General features: G+C 42.6%; 1 protein-coding gene across 17 annotated transcripts in view; it reads left to right on the plus strand.

The window, feature by feature from the left end:
- WNK2 (WNK lysine deficient protein kinase 2) overlaps positions 1–23473 on the plus strand; it is a 187444-nt gene that overhangs the window by 108513 nt on the left and 55458 nt on the right. For 9 of the 17 annotated variants that reach the window (XM_038410290.2, XM_038410289.2, XM_043519519.1 and 6 more), the window contains exons 11-16: positions 3008–3199; positions 4899–5438; positions 11454–11759; positions 16190–16239; positions 18099–18264; positions 18346–18462. In XM_038410290.2, the coding sequence (XP_038266218.1) occupies positions 3008–3199; positions 4899–5438; positions 11454–11759; positions 16190–16239; positions 18099–18264; positions 18346–18462 (1371 nt within the window). The remainder of the gene's footprint in view (positions 1–3007; positions 3200–4898; positions 5439–11453; positions 11760–16189; positions 16240–18098; positions 18265–18345; positions 18463–23473) is intronic. The other 8 variants (XM_038410283.2, XM_038410285.2, XM_043519520.1 and 5 more) reach the window with 6 other exon arrangements.

The following is a 23473-nucleotide window of genomic DNA, read 5'->3' on the forward strand; positions in this document are numbered from 1 at the left end:
TAGCGATTGGCTGAACAAGAAGTAGGACTGAGTGGACTTGTAGGCTCTAAAGTTTTACATTTTGTGTTTGAGTGCAGTTATGTAACACACAAATCTATATTTGTAAGTTGCACTTTCATGATAGAGATTGCAATACAGTACTTGTATTAGTTGAACTGAAAAATACTATTGCTTTTGTTTATCATTTTTACAGTGTAAATATTTGTAATCACAAATAATAAAGTGAGCACTGTACACTTTGTATTTTGTGTTGTGATTGAAATCAATGTATTTGAAAATGTAGAAAAATATCCAACATATTTTTAAAACGTCAATTGGTATTCTATTGTATAACAGTGCGATTCATTTTTTTGAGTTAATTGCATGAGTTAACTGCGATTGACAGCCCTAATATATTTGAAAATGTAGAAAACATCCAAAAATATTTAAATAAATGGTATTCTGTTGTTTAACAGTGTGATTAATCACGATTAATTGAGATTAATTTTTTTTAATCGCTTGGCAGCCTACTTGTTACGTTGAGACTTGCTGAGTAACCTGCGCCACCAGATGCAAGTAGCCAAACACACACCTGTTTACCATGTTTGGAAGCCACCAAGCTGCTTCAATCTTAATTGTGTCTAGATGGGCAAGCCCACTTGATTCCTTAATCCGTTTTATCCCCGTTCTTGTGTTTATATATTTTAAAAAAGGAAATAAGGGTTCTTGTTGAAGCATTCTGTCACTGAAAACACACAAGATCAAACAGTGCGGAGCTGTCATTCCTCAGAAGCAGCAAAGATGAAAAGCAATGCTCGCATTTACCTATTTATTTATTTTTATCTTTACGGTTTTAACATCAAGCATATTTATCTCTTAAATTACATCCAGCATTCACTGAGACCCCTGAAGCAGGACAGATGGTTAGAGGTGAAAACATACTTATTAAGTCAGCCATGGAATAGCGATCTCATTCTAATCAAATTTTGAGTAGTATGGCAGGCCAATGTAGCTGTGCCTGTGAACCCGGAGCTTGGTTTCCAGGGCTGTCACTATAGAATCTCTTGCAAGATCCAAAATCACTTATTGGGAGGAGTGCAGTAATGTTAGATTTGTGCCAGTCTGTTTGCTCACCAGCTGCTCTCCAATTGAATAAAATGGTAATCGTGTAAAACTTAATGAAAGGAACTAGACAGAGTTCAGCTGAACTGAGAGAGGTCCAATGCTGAATTATTGTCTTATACTGTGAACGTTTACAAAATTAGGTTCCAATTTAGAAATTGTCACTTTTCGTATATGCTGTTGTGTAAACTTGCAGCAAAAAAACAGGGCAGGGCAAGAGGCATTTTGTATGGGAAGATGGTGTAATTGTCTATTTCCTCTATCCAAATAAAAGTTCTAAAACTGTTGTCACAACAACTAAACTTTCAACTTGCACCTTCTTGTCAACTGTCTGTAGTGGGCCACACTCTTACCACTTCAAAAGTTATTTCTCCTGCCTTGGTATCCTGCTGTTAATTGATTTATCTCGTTAGACTGATCTAATACTTGGTAAAGCAATCCACGTCCTTTCATGTATTTATCCCTGCTCCTGTATCTTTTACTTCATACATCTGATGAAGTGGATTCTAGTCCACGAAAGCTTGTGCCCAAATAAATTTGTTAGTCTCTAAGGTGCCACAAGGACTCCTCGTTTTTTTTTTTTTTTTTGCTGATACAGACTAACACGGCTACCACTGAAACTCTAGACTGTGGTTCCTGCGGCGAGAGTTGAGGTCATTCATAAAGATGAGTTGTCACTTGGCAAAAGCTTCCCTGCATGTTCAAAACAGGATTGCAAAACAAAAAATTAAACAAAAAACTTTGTTTTGCCCTTCAATGATTTAAAACGTTCTCAAAGGATCTTTTAAAGTGCTGCTTTTTATATAAGAAGTCAGGCTTTACTTTCCCCTCTTGGCAAGGTTACTGGAGAATGCAAATCGTGATGTTACCTGAATTTGTGATTTGAGCTTTTCTCGCCTCCTGACCAACAGAGAAGGGATGCTGAATATTCACTTATAATTAATTGGAATCCCATTCATTTCATTTGGAAGCAGGGAGAGAGCCAGATCTGGTCACGTACTCTTGACATCACTGTTCAATTCTGAGAAGTGTCTTTATATATCACAAAAAGCATAAACGTGGGGAGGGGGTCTTCTTTGCTTTGTAGTTCACTTTCAGGTATTAAAGGGTTATGGGGTGGTCAGTGTAAGACGAATTTCTTATGCTGTCAGTTCCCTAGCCTTTGTGTACATTCAGATCTGCCAGGGTGGAGGGAAATATTCTTAGAATATGGCTTTTGTAGCTTTATTGCAATAAGAATGGTATATTCCTTGATCAGCCAGAGAGATGCATTATAAATTCACAAAAAGAAAAGGAGTACTTGTGGCACCTTAGAGACTAACAAATTTATTAGAGCATAAGCTTTCGTGAGCTACACTCACTTCATGAGCTGTAGCTCACGAAAGCTTATGCTCTAATAAATTTGTTAGTCTCTAAGGTGCCACAAGTACTCCTTTTCTTTTTGCGAATACAGACTAACACGGCTGCTACTCTGAAACCTATAAATTTGCAGTACATTTGAATGTCTAGGCTTTTTTATAGAGTGAATTTTTGAATGACAATATTGTCTTGATTTGCTCTACATATAGGAATATTTGGGGTCCATAGCTGGAAGATTTTGCAGGGCTGGCTAGAAAATAGAGGTTCTTTTGTCCTTTACCCAGCTTTAAAGAGCCTGCATGATTTATTAAAAATATCCTCTCCAAACAGAGCTCATCTATCTTTTGTGGTAATGTAGGTTTTATTTAAATAAGACTTCAATCTAGGCTCTTGTACAATGTTTGAACTGGAAATGTCAGTCTTTTTTACCAGTGCTGCTCAATATGAGTGACAGTTCTGTTTTGAGCATACAGCTTTAATTGAGAAGAAAACAAGACTGGTATCCGGTGAACTGATTCTTTCTTAATATGCAATTTTTTTTCTCTAGCAGCAATCCATGCCACAGCAAGCTCCTCCGCAGCAGGTTCTAGCCAGCCAGCCAGTTTGTCCATTGCCCCCCACCACCCATCTGCTGCCCCAATATCAAACCCAGACTTCTCAGGTGGCAGCTACCAGTACACCGCTAACACCGCTGCAGATTTCCACTGTGCAGCAACTTCCTCAGGTCCCACCCTCCCAGGTAAAGTGTTCTTAAAATTCAGTGCTGTGTTAAATAATTTTAAAGGCACGTTTGTTCAAGTAATGTTTTCTAGTCAGTCAGTGATCAATGTCATGTGCCCTGAAGTTTTCACCTGGCAAGTGGAAATGCTCACCAATGTAATTTAGTTCATGAGAATGTAACTATTAAATGCTCTCTGGACTGTTTTCATTAATTTTTGTTTTTGGTGAACTAAAAAATGATCCTATTTGAATAATCCTGGGTTTTGCCTACTTAATCTTGTTAATGCTAGTCACTGAATTGCAATAACTGTAATTCTGCATTTTTTTTTCTCCTTCATGGTGGACCTTCTTCCCCATCACAGGTTTAAGAGCATGAGCAATTGCCCACTTTAATGTTTTTGAGCTCTTATCTTCACCTTCCACCCCACCGCCTTCCCCCCTCCATCTCCTATTCTAGATCTCTGGCCCCTTTCCATTAGCAGTAGCAGAGATGGACCCTTTTCTTTGGCCTGCAGTAGTAAAGCTCTTATTAGCACCATTTGGTAGATTGGCTGTCGAGGGTTTTAAAGATGTGAAGCAGCTTAAATGAAGGGGAAAGAGCAAGCTGCTTCTGTGATGTATTCCTCTTCTGAAGTCTCCACTGACTCCCACTATCTGCTTTGGTAAAAAAAATTCTCAACATCTGCTTCTAAAAAATTGTCCAACTGCAAAATAAAATCTTTTCACTTCCAAAAGCCAAGAATCTGCCTACATTTCCTCTAAAGATTAAAAGTGCATTTACAGTTTAAAAAAAAAATTCTAGTAACTTAAACAATATATTGCTGCTACTTGTTATATTATTTTAGCATGGCTACCAGGTTATCTATAAAATTACTGAAGTATCCAGTTTTTACACTTCTGGATTTTTATGCAAGATAAAGTGCTCTTTAGTAAAAGAGTGTATTGTGATCCACTTTTGCAGTCAGCACTGCCATTGACTATGAGAACTTACCCTGCAATTCCTTTGTGCGTGTATTAAAAAGGAAACTGAGATTACAGGAATTTAAAATGTATGCCCTGAACCTGTAAATACCTGTGCATGGAGTTGTACATATGCCTGTGAACAGGGGGACTGGTCAAGTATTTCCATATTTGCAGGAGCAGGGCCTTACTGTATAAGATCCCTATTGGCACATCAGAAAGCCTCGAGGCATGTTCTGTTTTCGGCATTCAAGGGAAATATTAAACAGCAGATTGGCAAAGCAGGGTCGTTTTAGTCTATCATGTCATTGAGAGTCTGTGTGTCTAAAAACTGTTCCCACAAATTTTTCTATCCTGCACATTTGCGGTATGAATTATTAAAATTGTCTCAACTTATTTTGCGTGCACAGTGGTTACTTTTTTGAAGCCTCTACCTAGTATGATTTTTAATTTGTTTCAAAATCAGAGTAATGATTATTATTTATTATTAGGTTGCTGTATGGCTGCCTACTAGTTTTGAAAACCGTTGTGAATTCTTTGGCCTCAAAAATGGTCAAAAACTTTAAAATTCTCCTTTTGTATTCAATAAATCGATTTATCCAAGTGTTGCTATTTATGAAACTCTGGAAATGGAAGGAAGTGACTAATAAATAGACCTAATTAGCATGGCACCAATGAGTTAATAGATGGCAGATGAAACTAATTTGTACCATCAATTTAAAACATTTGCAATTTATGTGATATTATATTTTTTTCAGATTCCTCAGCTTCCTGTCATTCCTGCAGTTACTCCTCTGCCAGGACTTGACAATCTTCTTCCAAGTCTCTCTGATTTACCTGCTGCAAATGCACCCCCCATACCTGTTCCTTCCCAGTATTTCACTCCAGCTGTGATTATACCAAGCCTTCCCATGAACCCTGCTCTGCCTCTGACATCCAATCCCCCTGCCCTGTCCATGCAGGCAGTCAACCTTCCTCATACTACCGTGGCTTCTTTGGTCTTGCCCTGCCAAACAATAGTGCCAAATATATCGGCTGCTACAGTACCATTACTTGCTGTGGCTCCACGGGGAGGGTCAGCTTTGCCAACACATCCCGCAATATCCCATCTCTCCCAGCAACAGATGTATCAGCCTACCTTCCAGCAGATCATTCAGAGTGACGCTCCCTCACCCCATCACACTCAGAACATGCAAGCAGTTTCGCAGCAGCAACTGCCTCCACTTCCTCAGTCACTGCAGCCAAGCATAATTCATCCTTCAGAACAGACTATGTCTGCATCTGGAGTTGGTAACCAGGTAATCCTTTTGACATTGGACTGTATCAGTATTAACAGTAGTAGATCTTGTATCTTGTTCCATTATAAACATGCAGGTGGGGTTTTTGTTCCTTGCCCTTCAGATGTTTTACTCGTGCGTATTGATGTTGGCCCAGTAATGCAGTATTAGTAGGGCCCTACCGAATTCGTGGTCCATTTTGGTCAATTTCACAGTCATAGGATTTTAAAAATCATAGATTTCTTGATTTCAGCTATTTACATCTGAAATTTCAGTGTTGTAATTGTAGGAGTCCTGACCCAAAAAGTAGTAGTGGGGGGAGGGGGTCACAAGGCTATTGTAGGGGGGTTGCGGTACTGCTACCCTTACTTCTGCACTGCTGCTGTGGCGGTGCTGCCTTCAGAGCTGGGCAGCTGGAGAGCGGCGGGCGTTGCCTGGGAGCCCAGCTCTGAAGGCAGAGCCGCTGCCAGCAGCGGCGCAGAAGTAAGGATGGTATGATATTGCCACCACTTTTGCGCTGCTGCCTGCAGAGCTGAGCCCTTGGTCCACAGCTGCCACTCTCTGGCCGCCCAGCTTTGAAGGCAGCAGCACAGAAGTAAGGGTGGCATGGTACCATATTGCCACCCTTACTTCTGCGCTGCTGTTGGTGGTGTGCTGCCTTCAGAGCTGGGTGCCTGGCCAACAGCTGCCGCTCTCCTGCCACCCAGCTCGGAAGTCAGCACAGAAATAAGGGTGGCAATACCACAATCTCCCTAAAATAACCTTATGACCCTCCCTGCAACTCCCTTTTGGATCAGGACCCCCAATTTGAGAAATGTTGGTCTCCCTTCCCATGAAATCTGTATAGCCGTGTCGCATTTTTCATGGCTGTGAATTTGGTAGGGCCCTAAGCATGAGGTAGCTATTGGTTGGACTAAGATTAAGCAGTTGAATTTGTTGCGCGAAGTCTTGATCCAGTGTACTGTACTTTATATAATCATCTAATGGATTTGTAGAAGGAAGGTTAGGATCACTTCTTGAGCACCCTGTTCCTTCTTTCCTTGTCCTAGCTAGAAGGAAAAATGGCCACACCAAAAGGATGATCATCCTGATTTCAGTCACAAGGGAGAAAAGCAGTCCATAACTGTCAGATATAAAGGGATACTGTACCACTGATTTTAATATCCATAGTACAGTACATGCATGATCCTGTGTGAACTGTCGATATGTACTCATGTTGGAATATGGACATACTGTGTCAGTTCTATTGATGTAGAATTGTTTATAAGTACTGGGTTTTTAAACTGAAGGAAAATAATTGCTGGAGAATACTTCTGGAAGGCTGCTTGGAGGATGTCTACAAAAAAGAAATAAATACCAGCTGCAGGTCCTTTTTGGTAAAAACCAATGAAGCATAAAGTAGGGCTTCTAATATTAGCACCATTTGCAAGATAAGTGGCTCATGAGTTACTAATGAGTCTGCAAATGATACCGTTGTCACCTTTATAATATGACAACATAAAGTATAATACAGCAAGACCCAAGCAGGAGATAATAGGAGGGGTCAAATCGGTTAAGAATGGCTTACGTCAAAAATGAAGGTTGGACAAGAAAGTGTTCTGTTACATCTGTTTACATGTGAATGGCATGTGAATTGAAATTCATAACATCCCATTTCAGTCTACTGTAACGTGGTATCTCCAATTTACTACATCATATATAAATTTCTGTCTTCAGCCATATATTTGGTACCGAAATATTGTTTGTGAAGAATTCTAGCTCATTTTGGGCCTGATACAATTTGTTGAACTAATAAATGGTAATATTTCCATTGGCTTCAAAGAGTGTTGAATCTGGCCTTTTATGCATAGTATGCATGGCAAACACCATGAACTGCTATTCCTGCTTGTGACACAAAGGTATCATTTACCTGACACATCTGTGGTAGAGTCCTGAAATAGTTCAGTAGGACAAATAATAGCTAATTCAAATGAAATAGAAGAATAAACCTAGGCCAGAGAATATTCAGAAGCACATTGTTCTGTCTTTAAAGTACTTCTAAGGGAGAGGTATTTCTATGAATAACTAAGCGTCCAGTATGGTCACTGTCTCACTGATGATGATGGCTAATATTTGTTTGCTCGCTATATCCTAGGTCAAACATATGATTTCAAAATTATTCTGCTGTAATTTACTTTAAGTTTTAAGTGACTACCTCTGTACTAAAGCAACATGCTACTCCCTTCCAGCAACACACACCAAACTGACAGGTTTCAGAATAGCAGCCGTATTAGTCTGTATTCGCAAAAAGAAAAGGAGTACTTGTGGCACCTTAGAGACTAACAAATTTATCTGAGCATAAGCTTTCGTGAGCTACAGCTCACTTCATCGGATGCATTCCCCCTCCCCCCCCCCCCACTCTCCTGCTGGTAATAGCTCACCTTAAATGATCACTCTTGTTACAGTGTGTATGGTAACACCCATTGTTTTATGTTCTCTATGTATATAAATCTCCCCACTGTATTTTCCACTGAATGCATCCAATGAAGTGAGCTGTAGCTCACGAAAGCTTATGCTCAAATACATTTATTAGTCTCTAAGGTGCCACAAGTACTCCTTTTCTTTTCACACACTAAACTGTTATCCAGATAACCTCCATGATAGACTCCTCTGTAAACACGTTCCGTGATATAAGGATGCTGTGCCTTCATTTCTATTTGCATATTAAATTAGATTAACTGTTACCACTCAAGAAAGAGTCATGGATATTTCTCTGGGGGAAAAAAAAAACGTTCAGTGTGCAACAGCAGTCAAAAAAGTGAATGAAATCCTAGGAATCATTAGCTAAGGGATAGGTAATAAAACAAAAAAATATCATAATGCCACTATATAAGTCATGGCATCCCCACAACTTGAATGTTGCCTGAAGCTCTGGTCACTCCATCTCAAAAAAAAAAAAGTTATAATTGGGAAAGGTACAGGGATGGGTAATAAAAATGATTCCAGGGTATGGAACAGCTTCCATATGCGGAGAGATTAAACGGATTGAAACTGTTCAGATTAGAAAAGAGATAACTAAGGGGGGAATGATAGAGATCAAAAATATTCATGAACGATGTGGAAAAAGTGAATAGGAAGTGTTATTTACCCTGTACAAGAACTAAGGGTCACCTGATGAAATCAGTAGGCAGCAGATTTAAAACAAACAAAAGGAAGTGATACTTCAAGTACTGCACACTTAACCTGTGGAGCTCCCAGGAAGGGTCCATTGAGACTGATCCCTGAAGGACTGGTGCACCTTTCGGTACAGCAGTATGGAGTCCTTTCAGGTTCAATCTACACCCAGGGCTTTCAAGACATCCAGAGAGATTCTTAACGTGTTGGTGCCCGCTTCCCCTGCTTGTTCGAAATCTTGCCCGGTATGGGGATAGGAAGTGCATGGTCACAGCTCCAGCCCCAGAGCACCAGTGGCTTCTACAGCTACTCTCTCCATAGAATTCCATCTAGAAGGAAACCAGCAATGATCTTGCCAGTTCCCCCATCTCCAGACTCTGAGCTGGTCCCGACCGGGTCTGCTCCACTATGGTCTGAGGAAGCAGACACCCCATCAAACTGTGAGGCAAGATGCCTGTCCACCGTGGTACCAGCCACAGTCTCAGCACTCTAAAGACCAATGGCTTGCACATATCTGGGTCCCACTTCCATATCAATGGCCCTTTTGGACCCCTTGGATCTTTCCTTCACGTTCTAGAGCCTTTCTTCTCGCCCTTCTGCATTGGCTAGGCACTGGGAGATTCTACAGCAAGGTCACTGTCTTCCTTCCCAGGGACCGGGACTGGTATTGTGTTGTGGGAGCTACATGGTCAGGACTCTCCTGTGAAGAGATTAGAGGAGGGACCTCCTCAACAATGTTCAGCCTCTTCCTCACTGAGTCCCACCCCACCCCGATGATTTCAGAGCTCATCAAGACTTGTTGAAGAGGGGGATGCAGCTCTGGATATCCCACCAGAAGAGGTACAGGAGAAAGATCACACAGCCTGGTGGACATTTTAGCCTCTGCAGTACCTACTAGGGTAGCTCTCCTTATTAATGAGGCTATCCTGAAACCTGTCAAGGTTTTATGGCAAACCCCATCTTTCCTGCCTCCCACTGCTAAAAGGGGGGACCGAAGATACTATGTGCCATCACAGGGATTTGAGCAGTTCTATAACCACCTTCTTCTAGGCTCCTTGGTAGTCGTTGCTGTTGACAAAAGAGAGAGACGAGGACACCAGGCTTCTACCCCGAAAGAGAAGAAGCAAAAAAGCTAGCCCTGTTTAGCAGGAAGCCTCATTCCACAGTGGGGTTACACGTTGGGGTTGTGAACCAGCAGGCTCTGCTGGGTCACTACAGTTTCAGCCTAGTGGAGAATATCCTGAAGTTCAAAGACACGCTTCCTGATCGGTCAAAGCAGGAGTTCACTGCTATGGTGGAGGGCAAATAATTTACCAAAACAGCATTGCAGGTGAGCCTGGATGCAGCAGACTCTGTGGCTCGAGCTATGGCTTCCGCCATCACTGCGTGGCATTAATCTTGGGTGCAGTCATCAAGTCTTCCCCCCAGAGGTGCAACAGACCGTTTGAGACCTCCCATTTGAAGGCCCCTCACATTTTTTCCAATAAAATAGATGAGATTAAAGATTCAAGGGTGACCCTTAAATCTCTGAGGATTTATACACCGCAGTAAAAACTAAACAGTTCTGCCCACAGCAGTCCCAATGGTTTCAGCTCTTCTTGTTGCATGCCGAGGACCTGTCCAAAATAAGGAGCAGAAATGAATGAACAGAACGGGGCAATTATCAAGTGATCCAAGGCATTAATTAAAATATTGAATAGTATCAAACCCAGAACTGACCCCTGGGTGACCAGATGTCCTGACTTTATAGGGACAGTCCAGATTTTTGGGTCTTTTTCTTAGATAGGCTCCTATTACACCCCATTGCCCCGTCCCGATTTTTCAAATTTGCTGTCTGGTCACCCTAGCAGGACCCCACTAGATACGCCCTCCCAGTTTGACAGCGAACCATAGATTACTAATCTGAGTGTGGTTTTACACCTAGTTGTGCAGTCACCTTCAAGTAACTTCATCCAGACCACATTTCCTTTGTTTTGCTTATGAGAATGTCATTAGGACTGTGTCAAAAGCTTTACTAAAATCAAGCTATATCACATGTACTGCTTCCCACCGCATCCGCTGGGCCAGTAACCCTGTCAAAGAAGGAAATTAGATTCTTAAGCATGGTTTCTTTTTGACAAATATATGTTGGCTAGTCCTTATAATCCCATTATTCTCCACATTATTCTCCGCTTACAAATCGATTGTTTAATAATTTGTTCCAGTATCTTTCCAGGTATTGAAGTTAGACTGACGGTCTATAATTCCCCTGGTCCTCTTTGTTCCCCTTTTTAAAACAGGTAGTGTGTTTGCCCTTCTCTAGTCTTCTGGGACATCCCCATCCTCCAGGTGTTCTCAAAGATAATTGCTAACAGTTTTGAGGTTGCTTCAGCTATCTCCTTAAGTACCCTCCGATGAATATCGGACCCTGCCAACCTGAATATTGTTTACTCTGTTAAGTATTGTCATCTTTTTCTCCATGTACACACCCTAGGCTTATGGAAATAGAGCCAAGTGTTCAAGGAAATGGGATATAAGCAGGGTTTTGAAATTATGAGCAGGATCCAGCTTAGTTTTGCATGATTCCGACAAATATCATTAAGAAAGTAATAATCACCCATGTAGTATATAAATGCTCAGACATGCATGCTCGTTGTTGTACCTTCAGAAATTATATATGTAGCAGCCTCTGATTTTATTTTAACTCTGATTATTTTGAAAACAAGTCTTCATGACTCTCTCCTTTTCATATCCCATATACAAAAAACCATACAGATATGTTCTCAGCATAGGTTTATAAAGGTTTAATTAATTAGCAAAAACAACTTTTGCATCTTGACTTGAATGAGTCATGAACACCCTAAACAGAGGGGTTTTTAATAGGTCTCTATTGTATTACAACAGATCATTGGACATCTTCAATATGGTTTGGAAATTGGAACCCAGATGCCTGCAATACCAATGCAGCGTTCGATAGTTATGCCATCGCCTTTGCAGTTACAACCTGAAACGTTGCCTCCCTGCCTCAGGCCAGAAAGTCTTTCACAACTTCATGGCAACCTTGCTGCAGCTAGTACAACAGTGCCCATAGATCATTGTCGGCCTCTTCAGCCTACTGGTCTTCTGCAGCTTCAACCAGATCTTTCCCAGCCTCTGGGGCAGCAGGCTCCATGTTCTGCCATCCAGTCGGTTACAGAGTCAACTCAAGAGGTAGAACACTTTTTCCTAAATGATTACCATGCTTGCCACTAATCTCCTTTATAGATATAAAATTGTTTCACAAGAGTCATTATCCAAGCTCACTCTGTGGAGCCCTTTATCTTAGACTATATTTTATTGGCTGAACCATCATCTTAGCAACTATTTCATATGTAGCTGGAGGTTATATATTATACCACTCTGACACCTATATTATACTTGTTAACCTGGGAAATGTCTCCTTAACGTCATTTATTGGAGTAATAAGACACCTGGACAACTCAACTCTCAGGTACTCCCTTCATCCTCAGGTGAACGGGTATGCAAAGATAGCGTAGAAATTGGTATGGAAATTACACTTCTGGATCATTAGATCATTGTCCTTGAGCTAGTGCAGGACTGTTCTGTACAGAGCCATCCAGTGTGTTGTCCAGTCTTGTTTTAAATGTCTCATCAATGGGGCTTCCACCACTTGCCTTGAGAAACTATTCCATAATCTAATATCTCACTGTCTAAAAGTTCTTCATTATGTTCAGCCTAAATCTTTTTTCCCCCATCCCTTTACTTTTTAGTGTAATATCTTTCTGTACTGCCCTGAATTTCACTCTATTCCTGATGGTTTAGATTCTTCAAAAATTGGTAAATAATTATCATATTTGATTTTTAAAAAAAAATTACCAAAAATGTCCCTTCTTAGCGGTCATGTAGTAAAGTTACATTTTGCTCTCTCGGTCTTTCTTTGTAACACAATTACTTTTTTCCTGCCTGCTAATCACTACTTTGGCTTTTCTTTGAATGACCTCACTCAGTTGTTTAACTTTGAGGCTTGACAAAGTTTTATAGAGGTATATTGCCTTCCCTTCAGTGTTGTAATGCATATTATTATGCAAAGCAAAGTTGCATTGGCTTTTTGGCTGTTGTATCAGATTGCAAACCAATATCTGACTTACTGTCCACTCCCAACCTGAAATCTCCCTCAGCACCATTGCTTTCCAGGTTTATGTCCTGCATGGAACATTTCTGGTTTGGAGTATCTCTTCCCCTGAAGCAATGGCTTTCACCTTTCCAGGCTCAATCTCTTTCTGCCCATGCTTCTAAGCTTTTTAGCTGCCAATTTGTATTTCTATCCTCTCTGGTATATGCAGCTTCTTCCCAGTTTGGCACTGAACAGTCTGAGAATTTCATTAAGATACAGTTAAGCCCCTTTTCGAGATCATCAGTGCAGATGTTAAATAAGACTGAATATACAGCCAAACTCTCTGGCACCCCTCTGGAGACAACTGCCCATTTTGATAAATTTCCATTGCCCCTTCAATCAGTGGAAGACCTTAAGGATTTGAAGTGTGTGTGTTTCTTGTTAGAGAAATTAGCAACATGGAGACTTGTGGTATTTTCTCCAACACAGTGCTTTTACACAAGTCCTGGATCTCAAACATTGGCAGCAAAATCAGCAAATCTGTGCACATGGAATTTCACCTGCAAAAAACCCATCTGAAATCCCAGCTGTATCCAACACCTCCCAGATTCTGGGTGTTTCTCCTCCTGCCCGCTCTGGGTCCTGCATACACCCAGCACCAGAACCATTAGACAATGCTGCTACACCTGCAGTCTCTGTTGGTGGGGTTCTATACCACTCTGGGAGCTATGAAATATGGGTGTGATGCATATTGCTGTAGTGTAACGTGATGTTAAGTACAAGCTTCTCTGAGAACTGAAATGGCAACTAGAAGCCCCTGAGGCATAAGGATATCTCTTTACTTTTTTTATCATGTCCTTGGAAACCCCCATCCACTATTTCCCCAACTCCATCCACACACAGTAGCTCTGGATAAACTCCCTGTTCCCATTCGCATTTCATGGGATCAGCTCACTTGGCCCTTCATTCCCCACATGATGGAGAAGAGCGGTTTGGAGGGAAGATTTGCACATTGATTCTTGAGGCTTGGAGACCCAATTGAGTGACTGTAAAGGACCCCAGATTTGCTTGAACCCTCCCTGCCCTGTACTCTCCCCTGGGAAATCCCCATCCTAAAGCCATACCTGCCCTTATCACATGTCTCTACTTTTCTCCATGCAGGGCACAGGTTTGTTCAGGTGAGCCTGTGTGCTAGCCTTTGTTGTCCATCTGCCCTGCAAGACAAAGGAACTCCTCATTTAGGTTGAACGATAACCATTGTCCACTGGAGCTGGATTGTTTGTGAGTCCCCATCCACATAAGGGTCAAATTGATCCAAGTACCCCTTGATGACTGTGCTGATGTCAGATACTGTGAAATACATTTGTGACAGTATTCTTAGGTATAACCTTTTGTAAGGAGAGTTTCATATCAGACTCGTATATTGTAATTCAAAACAATTCATTTCATTATCATTTTGCCATAAAGCTGCTCTCTGGCGTTATCTTTTGTTTGAATCCATGTGACAGAACTCAAATCCCTGGCCATTTTGATTTGATCAGGCAACTAAGATTTTGTAAACACTTGATCAGGTGCATTACTAAAATCTGAATATGTTGTGTCTGTGATTTCATTGTTCATTCATTTTGTAATTCTGTTGAGAAAACAGGTTTGGCACAACTGGCTTATAGAGCCATGAGCAATAGCCAACATGAGCTTGGTATCCTTTAGAGGCTTACAGATTTTAACCTTGCTATGCAGATTCTCTTTCCATTAGAGGGCAGTCATAAAGGATTCGGAGAACTTTGGATATGTCTACACTGAGTCCAAGCCCCTTTCTGTCCACACACACATCAATCTGACTCAGGTCAGCAAGCACTCATGACCCGGATCATAGGACCCTGTAAGGGAGGTGGATCAGAGCCCAAGTCCTGCTGTGACTTGTATCCACGCCCTATCATTTTGCACTATGGACGCAGACCCAAGTCAGAAAGTCTGCGTAGTGCCATATGGATGTGTTAGTCCAGCTATGAGGCTCAGGTCCAGCAATTGTAAACCAGGTTTACAATGCAGAGTGGACACTCAACATAAACTTGGAAACACCAAGTCTGCAAGCCTGGAGTCCACAGATCCAGGCTTACTGTGTGGACATAGACGCCGACTTGGTGGGTGTTTCGGGGCTGGAGCACCCACGGGGGGAAATTGGTATGTACTCTGCACCCACCGGCAGCTCCCCACCCTGACCCAGCTCACCTCCCCTCCACTGAGCGCGCCGCATGCTCGCTTCTCCCCCTACTCCTAGTGCTTGCTGCCACAAAACCGCTGTTTCATGCGACAAGCACTGGGAGGGAGGGGGAACGCAGCACACTCAGCAGGAGGTGGGGCCAGGGTGGGGATTTGGGGAAGGAGTCCAATAGGGGCAAGGAAGGGGCGGAGTTGGGATGGGGACTTTGGGGAAGGGATTGGAATGGGGGTGGGGCAGGGGTGGAGTCGGGGTGGGTGGGGTTGAGTGCCCACCGGTGCCGGGAAAAGTTGGCGCCTATGTGTGCGGACATACTCTTGGAGTCATGGAGTTTAAGCTAAAAGGAACAGCTGGATCATCTGGTTTGACTTGGTTCCTGAACATGTGACTACACTAGGATTTTTAGTTAAAATGTCTCGCTGTTGCTACCACCAGTTTATCTCCATTGGTGGGAGTGCCAGAGGGCTCCAGCAACCATTGGTGCTTTGAGCATCATCTCCTCTAACTCTGCTCAGAATAAGCCTACACCACATCATCTGTAGAGCCCTGGAGACAGGTGGCAGGGTGTCTTTACTAGCACTGCCACTGTGAAGCTGAACCAATGATAGCAAGAGTGGGGAACTGTTTTTAAAGGAAAATCTATCTGTTGGGCAGAAGGCAGAAGAGGGTGGTAGGCAGCCCAGTATGTTAGTGTTTTTCTCCTTTCTTCCAAATTCATCATGCACTTTCAAGAATAAGCAAAACATACTGGAAATATTAAATGTTGCTGCTGTATGCATTTTTTTTTAACTGTAGGATACTGCAAAAACAATAACAAGGTTAGGCCAAATTTTGGATCCATTTAAATAAGATCAGGTAGGTAATGATGTGGATCCCAAATATACTAACATTGTTCTATTGCCGTGACCTCTTTTTAAACTGCTGATTTATGTAAAATCTTCTCTGTTTTCTGCTCTTCTGCTGCCGAGTGAGCAATGGGAGAACTAAATTATTAACAAACTCTATTCCAAAAGTGGGCTTTAACAAACAGCCATGTGTGTACAAACAGCCATATTGGCTTGTGGTCCAAAAGAAATGCTAGTGACAAAAGCAACAATTTAGTGGCATTCCAAGTTCTGAGAATGAGTTAAACAAAATGGTGTGGGATTAAAATCTTATTTTCAGAAAATATCCTTCAGAAAACAGCCCCAAAACTGTTCTATCAAAAATCTTGATCTACAAAGTGTCACGTTTCTTCATATGCAAATACAATATATTAAATGTTGCCTGATGTCTCTATTTAAATGACTTCTTTTTATATTTTAGGAGCATGCAATACAAGAGAAACAGCAGACGCTAGCACTGAGCTGTGAAAGGTATCCTTACAATCTCTCTAGCATGTGAACATTTTTTATTTCTGGAAGCTTTTTCTTTCTCCCCCTTCACAAGCCTGAGCCTGAAGCTCTGTCTTTTGTAATGGGGTGGAGCAGGGTGTAGGGTGGGAGTGTTAGGTTGGTAGCACATAGACAGATTGGAGGTAGTAAGTGATAGGTTTGGGGAGAGTAACAAGTTGCATACATGAAGTTTAGCTATTTGGGTTGGTCTATCTTATCTGAATAGACCGTAAGTTCCTTGGAGCAGGGACTCTGTCTTAGGCCTGGTCTACACACAACTGTGGTGCTATTTAACGATTTTGGTTAGGTGTATGATTTTTTTTTTCTGTCAAAATAGGTAAAGTGGCACGGTCCCTAGTGTAGGTGCAGTTAAACTGGTATAAAGATGCCTTACACCACTGGAGGTTATTCCCGTTTCCACCCAGCAAGAGCTAATACCAGTATTAGGCACCTCTATATTGATATAACTGCATTCATACCAGTGGGTGGACTATCCTGCTTTTAACTATACCAGTATAGCAAAAATTGTATTAATTTAATGTATAGACCAGGCCAGCTCTGTCTTTAGCATGGTTAGCACAATACAGGTTGGAGCCTTAAGGTGCTACCATAATTCTACTGTATTTGGCTGACTGCCTTAATTCATGTTTTAATGTCCAATCTTTTATGTCTATGAGTCTGAGGGATGACCCAAACTCATGGGGGTGACGTTTATCTTTACCTTCAAACTATTATATTTTAACCAGAACACATTTTCTAGATAAGGGGAAGCCTGCCTTGTGTATTCAGGGTTGAACATTTCCCTTTGCCCCCATTTCTACCTCACCAAAAAGCGAGGTTGACACAAGTAAATACAGGCCGATAGCCTTGGAACTGCACCTCTCTTACAAGGAGTTTTCTGCTTTACAGGCTGAATGCCACTGTAAAAACCATGACGGCCCTAGGGAAGGAAAATAAACTCCGTCTTCCCTTCATGCAGGAAAAGTAGCGTTTTTAAGGCTTCAGGACACTAACTCTGTGTCTGGTGTTTTTGTGGCGTGCTCAATTCTTTTTTGTGTTTCATGGAAAGTGGAATTTACCTTTTCCAGGTTCCAGTAACTTTCCGACCTACAATTCTTGGGTATAATTGAATTAGGCAAACTGAGTTCACTCATCCCTAGTGAATATGCTATCCTACAGTCTCTTATAGGAAAGGATGCCAAATATTTAGTGATCAATCGCTCTCGAATTTTTTTTCCTCATTAGCTATGATATTTGAAAAACTAATTTTCCTACCCGTGGCAACATTAAAAGCTGCTTGCGTCAGAACATATCCCAGAGCAATACCCTGCGGTCCTCTCTCCACGTTAGTTTTGTTGCACCTTCATAGACTAAGAACAAGTGCCTTGTCATAAAATGGCCCGCAACTGCAGAAGTTGTATTCTGTATCTCATGTCACTCTCCTGTGTGACCCTTTCCCTGCATCTCTGACTGACAAAAAGTGATGGTTTCTAGAGAAGGTCACATATGTACCTTCGCCATTGGAGAGTAGAACCTGAAGAAGGGTAAGAAAATAAGTTTGGGAAATGGGGGACCCTTGCAATTCAAAGACAGACTGTAAGGGCCCCTGAGGAAAAGAAGCTATTCTCAGTAGAAATTAAGGCCCTGATTTCATTGTGCAAGGGACATTGTGTGCTTTCTTATGCTCATGCTTAAGGACCTTGCTGAATTGTGGCCAGCCATGCTGCTGTCAAAAGTTTTATTACAAAGCAGATCCCCTGTTTTCCTGTAGTCACTGTTTTTCTTCTTCTCTTTCCACATCCACATCCCGTGTGGGTATTTTTTCCTTCCCTGTTATAAAGCTACATGAGTCCCGATGTTGCTTCAGGTAAAGAGATGAGTGACAGCTTTGAAGGAGTGGTTGGAAGTGGAAAGCAAGAAGGAAAGCCTTCAAAGAAACATAAGAAATCTACACGCATTCGATCACGCCAGGAGAAGTCAAGCAGACCAAAGCTGACCATTCTAAATGCAAGTACAACTTCTTTGTCCTAGGCTGAACTTCTGTTCTTGGACATGCCAGAAATAATCAACATTATTCTTTTCTTATAGGTGTGCAACACAGGGGATAAGATGGTGGAATGTCAGCTGGAAACACATAATCACAAAATGGTGACTTTTAAATTTGATTTAGATGGTGATGCGCCAGAAGAAATTGCTACTTACATGGTAAGACCTTATTTGCGAAGAAACTTTGAAAAGACACTTCAAATTTTGAGTTGCATAAACTATATGTATATTACACGCATGCATGCACACACACAATGTGTTAAAGGAACATTACTGAGGCTGCAAAGTCAAGCATTCCAAAGCTAGGGAATGCCAATATTAAGATTGCTATGAAAAAATAATATGAAATCACATAATTAAAGCCTGTGCTTTATGCATTATGAATGTGTCACAGGCAGCCTTAATTCTGGCATTTCCTAACTACTGAGAGCTTGACTTTGTAATCTTAATAATGTTCTTTTAACATAGTTTGTGTAATTTCCTAGATTTTAAAAAGCATAAACTGAAAAAAAACAGTTCCATCATGTGGCATCATATTGACACCCACATGGGTCATCAGCAGGGTTGACATCTTTAGATCGACCACACAGACCTTTGCCACTTGAGCTACTAGAGTAATTGATAGCAGTAGTAGGTTGTCATCCTCTCTGTGGCTCAGCACTAAAGAGGCATGAGAGACACATTTTGCTAATGGGTTTCACAGATATTTGCTAGCAGCAGAAGGCTGCTGTGACTCGGGAACCTTGGGTTCTAGTCCAGGCTCTCGAAGGGAGCGTGCTCCAATGGGCACAGATTTTTCTGCTTGAATCTTCTCCAATCTGACCTTGTCCCAATCCTGGCTATTCCCCAAACCTAGATCCTCATTCAAGTCCCAGTCTCCTTGTCCAGAAACCATTGACCATTTTGGCTAGAATTTTTCAAAAGAGACACAGCTTGGAAAATTTAGCCCAATCAGTTAGTTTGGAAAAGCTATAAACACTCAAAGCATGGTCTTATAATAGGAAGTGTCAGGCAACCTTAACAGGTGGTGCCACCAGCCCTGCTTATCATCTGAAAAATAAGCACTGCTTTGATTGGCCAGGACACCACAGGAAGAAGGACAAGACCCCAGAAATCTGATTGATTTATACAGGTCACAACTTTCTTTAGTAACACATCTGGGAACTATCAGACAATAACTCATCCAGTGCAGGCTCTCCTTCCTACTTTAACCCAGGTCACCTGAGGGGGGGCTGAGATCGGCCCCTCTCCTTGTTCACCTGTCCCAGCACCACTGCTGGAACATCAGTGCCCTCTCATCATACCGAAAGGACTGAAGGTAAAAAATCCATTACAATCTACATACCACACAGACTATGCTGACAGCTTGTGCCACACACTCTCAAGGAAACTGCGGAACCACCTGATTAACATCCTCTACAGCAAACAGGGAAAGATTAAGAATGAGCTCTCAAAACTGGATACTCTCATAAAGAACCAACCTTCCACACAAACTTCCTCATGGCTGGACTTTACAAAAACTAGACAAGCCATTTACAAAACACACTTTGATTCTCTACAAAAGAAAAAGGACACTAAGCTATCTAAACTACTATATGCCACAAGGGGCCACAACAATGGTTCCCGTAACCCACCCAGCAATATTGTTAATCTATCCAACTATACTCTTAGCCCAGCGGAAGAATCTGTCCTATCTCGGGGCCTCTCCTTTTGCCCCTCCACCCCCACGAACATGATACAGTTCTGTGGTGACCTAGAATCCTATTTTCGACGTCTCAGACTCAAGGAATATTTCCAACACACCTCTGACCAACATATTAACCCACAGAGACCTTCCTGCCAACACTACAAAAAGAAGGATTCTGGGTGGACTCCTCCTGAAGGTCGAAACAGCAGCCTGGATTTCTACATAGACTGCTTCCGCCGACGTGCATGAGCTGAAATTGTGGAAAAGCAGCATCGCTTACCCCATAACCTCAGCCATGCAGAACACAGTGCCATCCACAGCCTCAGAAACAACTCTGACATCATAATCAAAAAGGCTGACAAAGGAGGTGCTGTCGTCATCATGAATAGGTCGGAGTATGAACAAAAGGCTACTAGGCAGCTCTCCAACACCACTTTCTACAAGCCATTACCCTCTGATCCCACTGAGAGTTACCAAAAGAAACTACAGCATTTGCTCAAGAAACTCCCTGAAAAAGCACAAGAACAAATCCGCACAGACACACCCCTGGAGCCCCGACCTGGGGTATTCTATCTGCTACCCAAGATCCATAAACCTGGAAATCCTGGACGCCCCATCATCTCAGGCATTGGCACCCTGACAGCAGGATTGTCTGGCTATGTAGACTCCCTCCTCAGGCCCTTCGTTACCAGCACTCCCAGCTATCTTCGAGACACCACCGATTTCCTGAGGAAACTACAGTCCATTGGTGATCTTCCTAAAAACACCATCCTAGCCACTATGGATGTAGAAGCCCTCTACACCAACATTCCACACAAAGATGGACTACAAGCCGTCAGGAACAGTATCCCCGATACTGTCACGGCTAACCTGGTGGCAGAACTTTGTGACTTTGTCCTGACCCATAACTATTTCACATTTGGTGACAATGTATACCTTCAAATCAGCGGCACTGCGATGGGTACCCGCATGGCCCCACAGTATGCCAACATTTTTATGGCTGACTTAGAACAACGCTTCCTCAGCTCTCGTCCCCTAATGCCCCTACTCTACTTGCGCTACATTGATGACATCTTCATCATCTGGACCCATGGAAAAGAAGCTCTTGAGGAATTCCACCATGATTTCAACAATTTCCATCCCACCATCAACCTCAGCCTGGACCAGTCCACACAAGAGATCCACTTCCTGGACACTACGGTGCTAATAAGCGATGGTCACATAAACACCACCCTATATCGGAAACCTACTGACCGCTATTCCTACCTACATGCCTCTAGCTTTCATCCAGATCATACCACTCGATCCATTGTCTACAGCCAAGCGCTACGATATAACCGCATTTGCTCCAACCCCTCAGACAGAGACAAACACCTACAAGATCTCTATCATGCATTCCTACAACTACAATACCCACCTGCTGAGGTGAAGAAACAGATTGACAGAGCCAGAAGAGTACCCAGAAGTCACCTACTACAGGACAGGCCCAACAAAGAAAACAACAGAACGCCACTAGCCATCACCTTCAGCCCCCAACTAAAACCTCTCCAACGCATCATCAAGGATCTACAACCTATCCTGAAGGACAAGCCATCGCTCTCTCAGATCTTGGGAGATAGACCAGTCCTTGCTTACAGACAGCCCCCCAATCTGAAGCAAATACTCACCAGCAACCACACACCACACAACAGAACCACTAACCCAGGAACCTATCCTTGCAACAAAGCCCGTTGCCAACTCTGTCCACATATCTATTCAGGGGATACCACCATAGGGCCTAATCACATCAGCCACACTATCAGAGGCTCGTTCACCTGCGCATCTACCAATGTGATATATGCCATCATGTGCCAGCAATGCCCCTCTGCCATGTACATTGGCCAAACTGGACAGTCTCTACGTAAAAGAATGAATGGACACAAATCAGATGTCAAGAAGTATAACATTCAAAAACCAGTTGGAGAACACTTCAATCTCTCTGGTCACTCGATCACAGACCTAAGAGTGGCTATCCTTCAACAAAAAAGCTTCAAAAACAGACTTCAACGAGAGACTGCTGAATTGGAATTAATTTGCAAACTGGATACAATTAACTTAGGCTTGAATAGAGACTGGGAATGGATGAGTCATTACACAAAGTAAAACTATTTCCCCATGGTATTTCTCCCCCCCACCCCACCCCCCACTGTTCCTCTGATATTCTTGTTAACTGCTGGAATTAGCCTACCTGCTTGTCACCATGGAAGGTTTTCCTCCTTTCCCCCCCTGCTGTGGGTGATGGCTTATCTTAAGTGATCACTCTCCTTACAGTGTGTATGATAAACCCATTGTTTCATGTTCTCTGTGTGTGTGTGTATATAAATCTCTCCTCTGTTTTTTCCACCAAATGCATCCGATGAAGTGAGCTGTAGCTCACGAAAGCTTATGCTCTAATAAATTTGTTAGTCTCTAAGGTGCCACAAGTACTCCTTTTCTCTCATTGTAGGAGGATTAAGGGGGTGGGGAAGAGGGGTTGTCACCTTGTTGTACCAAAGATTAGGAGCCCCAGCCCCAGCTTTTTAGGAGATGCTTTCTCCTAATCCTCTTCCAGTTCTGTCTTATCAGTGGACCAGACCCCTGTTGAAGAATTACCTGCATTGGGTTCCTAATAGCTTGCAACAAAATTTTGCAACCAAACCTACCTGCCCAGTCCCCGGCCTGCTGAGAGGAAGGTGTACACCCCTCTTCTTCCTGCCCCCCCCAACCCCCGGCCAATCTGGCAGTGAGGAATAATTTCTTCCCAGCTGCAAAAAGGCAACTACTCCCCAGATTCTCCCCATTTGCCCTCTGGGATGAAAGCAGGACCAGGTCCTGCTTTCATCCCAGAGAGGGCAAATGGGGAGAATGGTTCCCTAGGAGGGGGAAGGGCTTACAAGCCCTCCCTTGGATGCATTGGAACCAAGAGGCTTATGCTGCACCCTGTGCAACCAATGAGCCCCAGCGCCTGCTCCTCAAGTCCACAAGCAGGGGTGGTGTGGGTGCAGTCCTTAAAGGGCCAAGAGTTTTCTCTCCCATGCTAGACCCAACAAAACCTTCCCACTTCTGAGGTTGCATGGTTTGGGGAGCACATCGTTCCTGTACTATGTTCTGGTTTTGATCTAGATCACAGATGCAGTGAGCCTAATTTTTCAGAGGGGGCTGAGCTTCCACAGTCCCAAATGAAATCCATGGGAACTTAGGGTATTAAGCACACCTGCAAACCAGGCTCTGTGTTTTGTAGGTGTGGGGCTCTGGGTGACTTTTTTATGTCTATTTACTGTAACAAAGTCTATCTTTTGGGGGGGATGAGAAACAAGATGATGCTTCTTACACACACAAGCAAGGTGATCACTTTGCATCAAACTCACCAGGCCCAGAGAACGACTAATTTTTTGTGACAGGGATTGATTCAGTTTGGCCGGAGGCCAAATAAGAATACTGTCTGTTTAGGGTGAAGAATGATGC

Source organism: Dermochelys coriacea, chromosome 7, assembly GCF_009764565.3.
Source record: "Dermochelys coriacea isolate rDerCor1 chromosome 7, rDerCor1.pri.v4, whole genome shotgun sequence".
NCBI classification, from domain to species: domain Eukaryota; kingdom Metazoa; phylum Chordata; order Testudines; family Dermochelyidae; genus Dermochelys; species Dermochelys coriacea.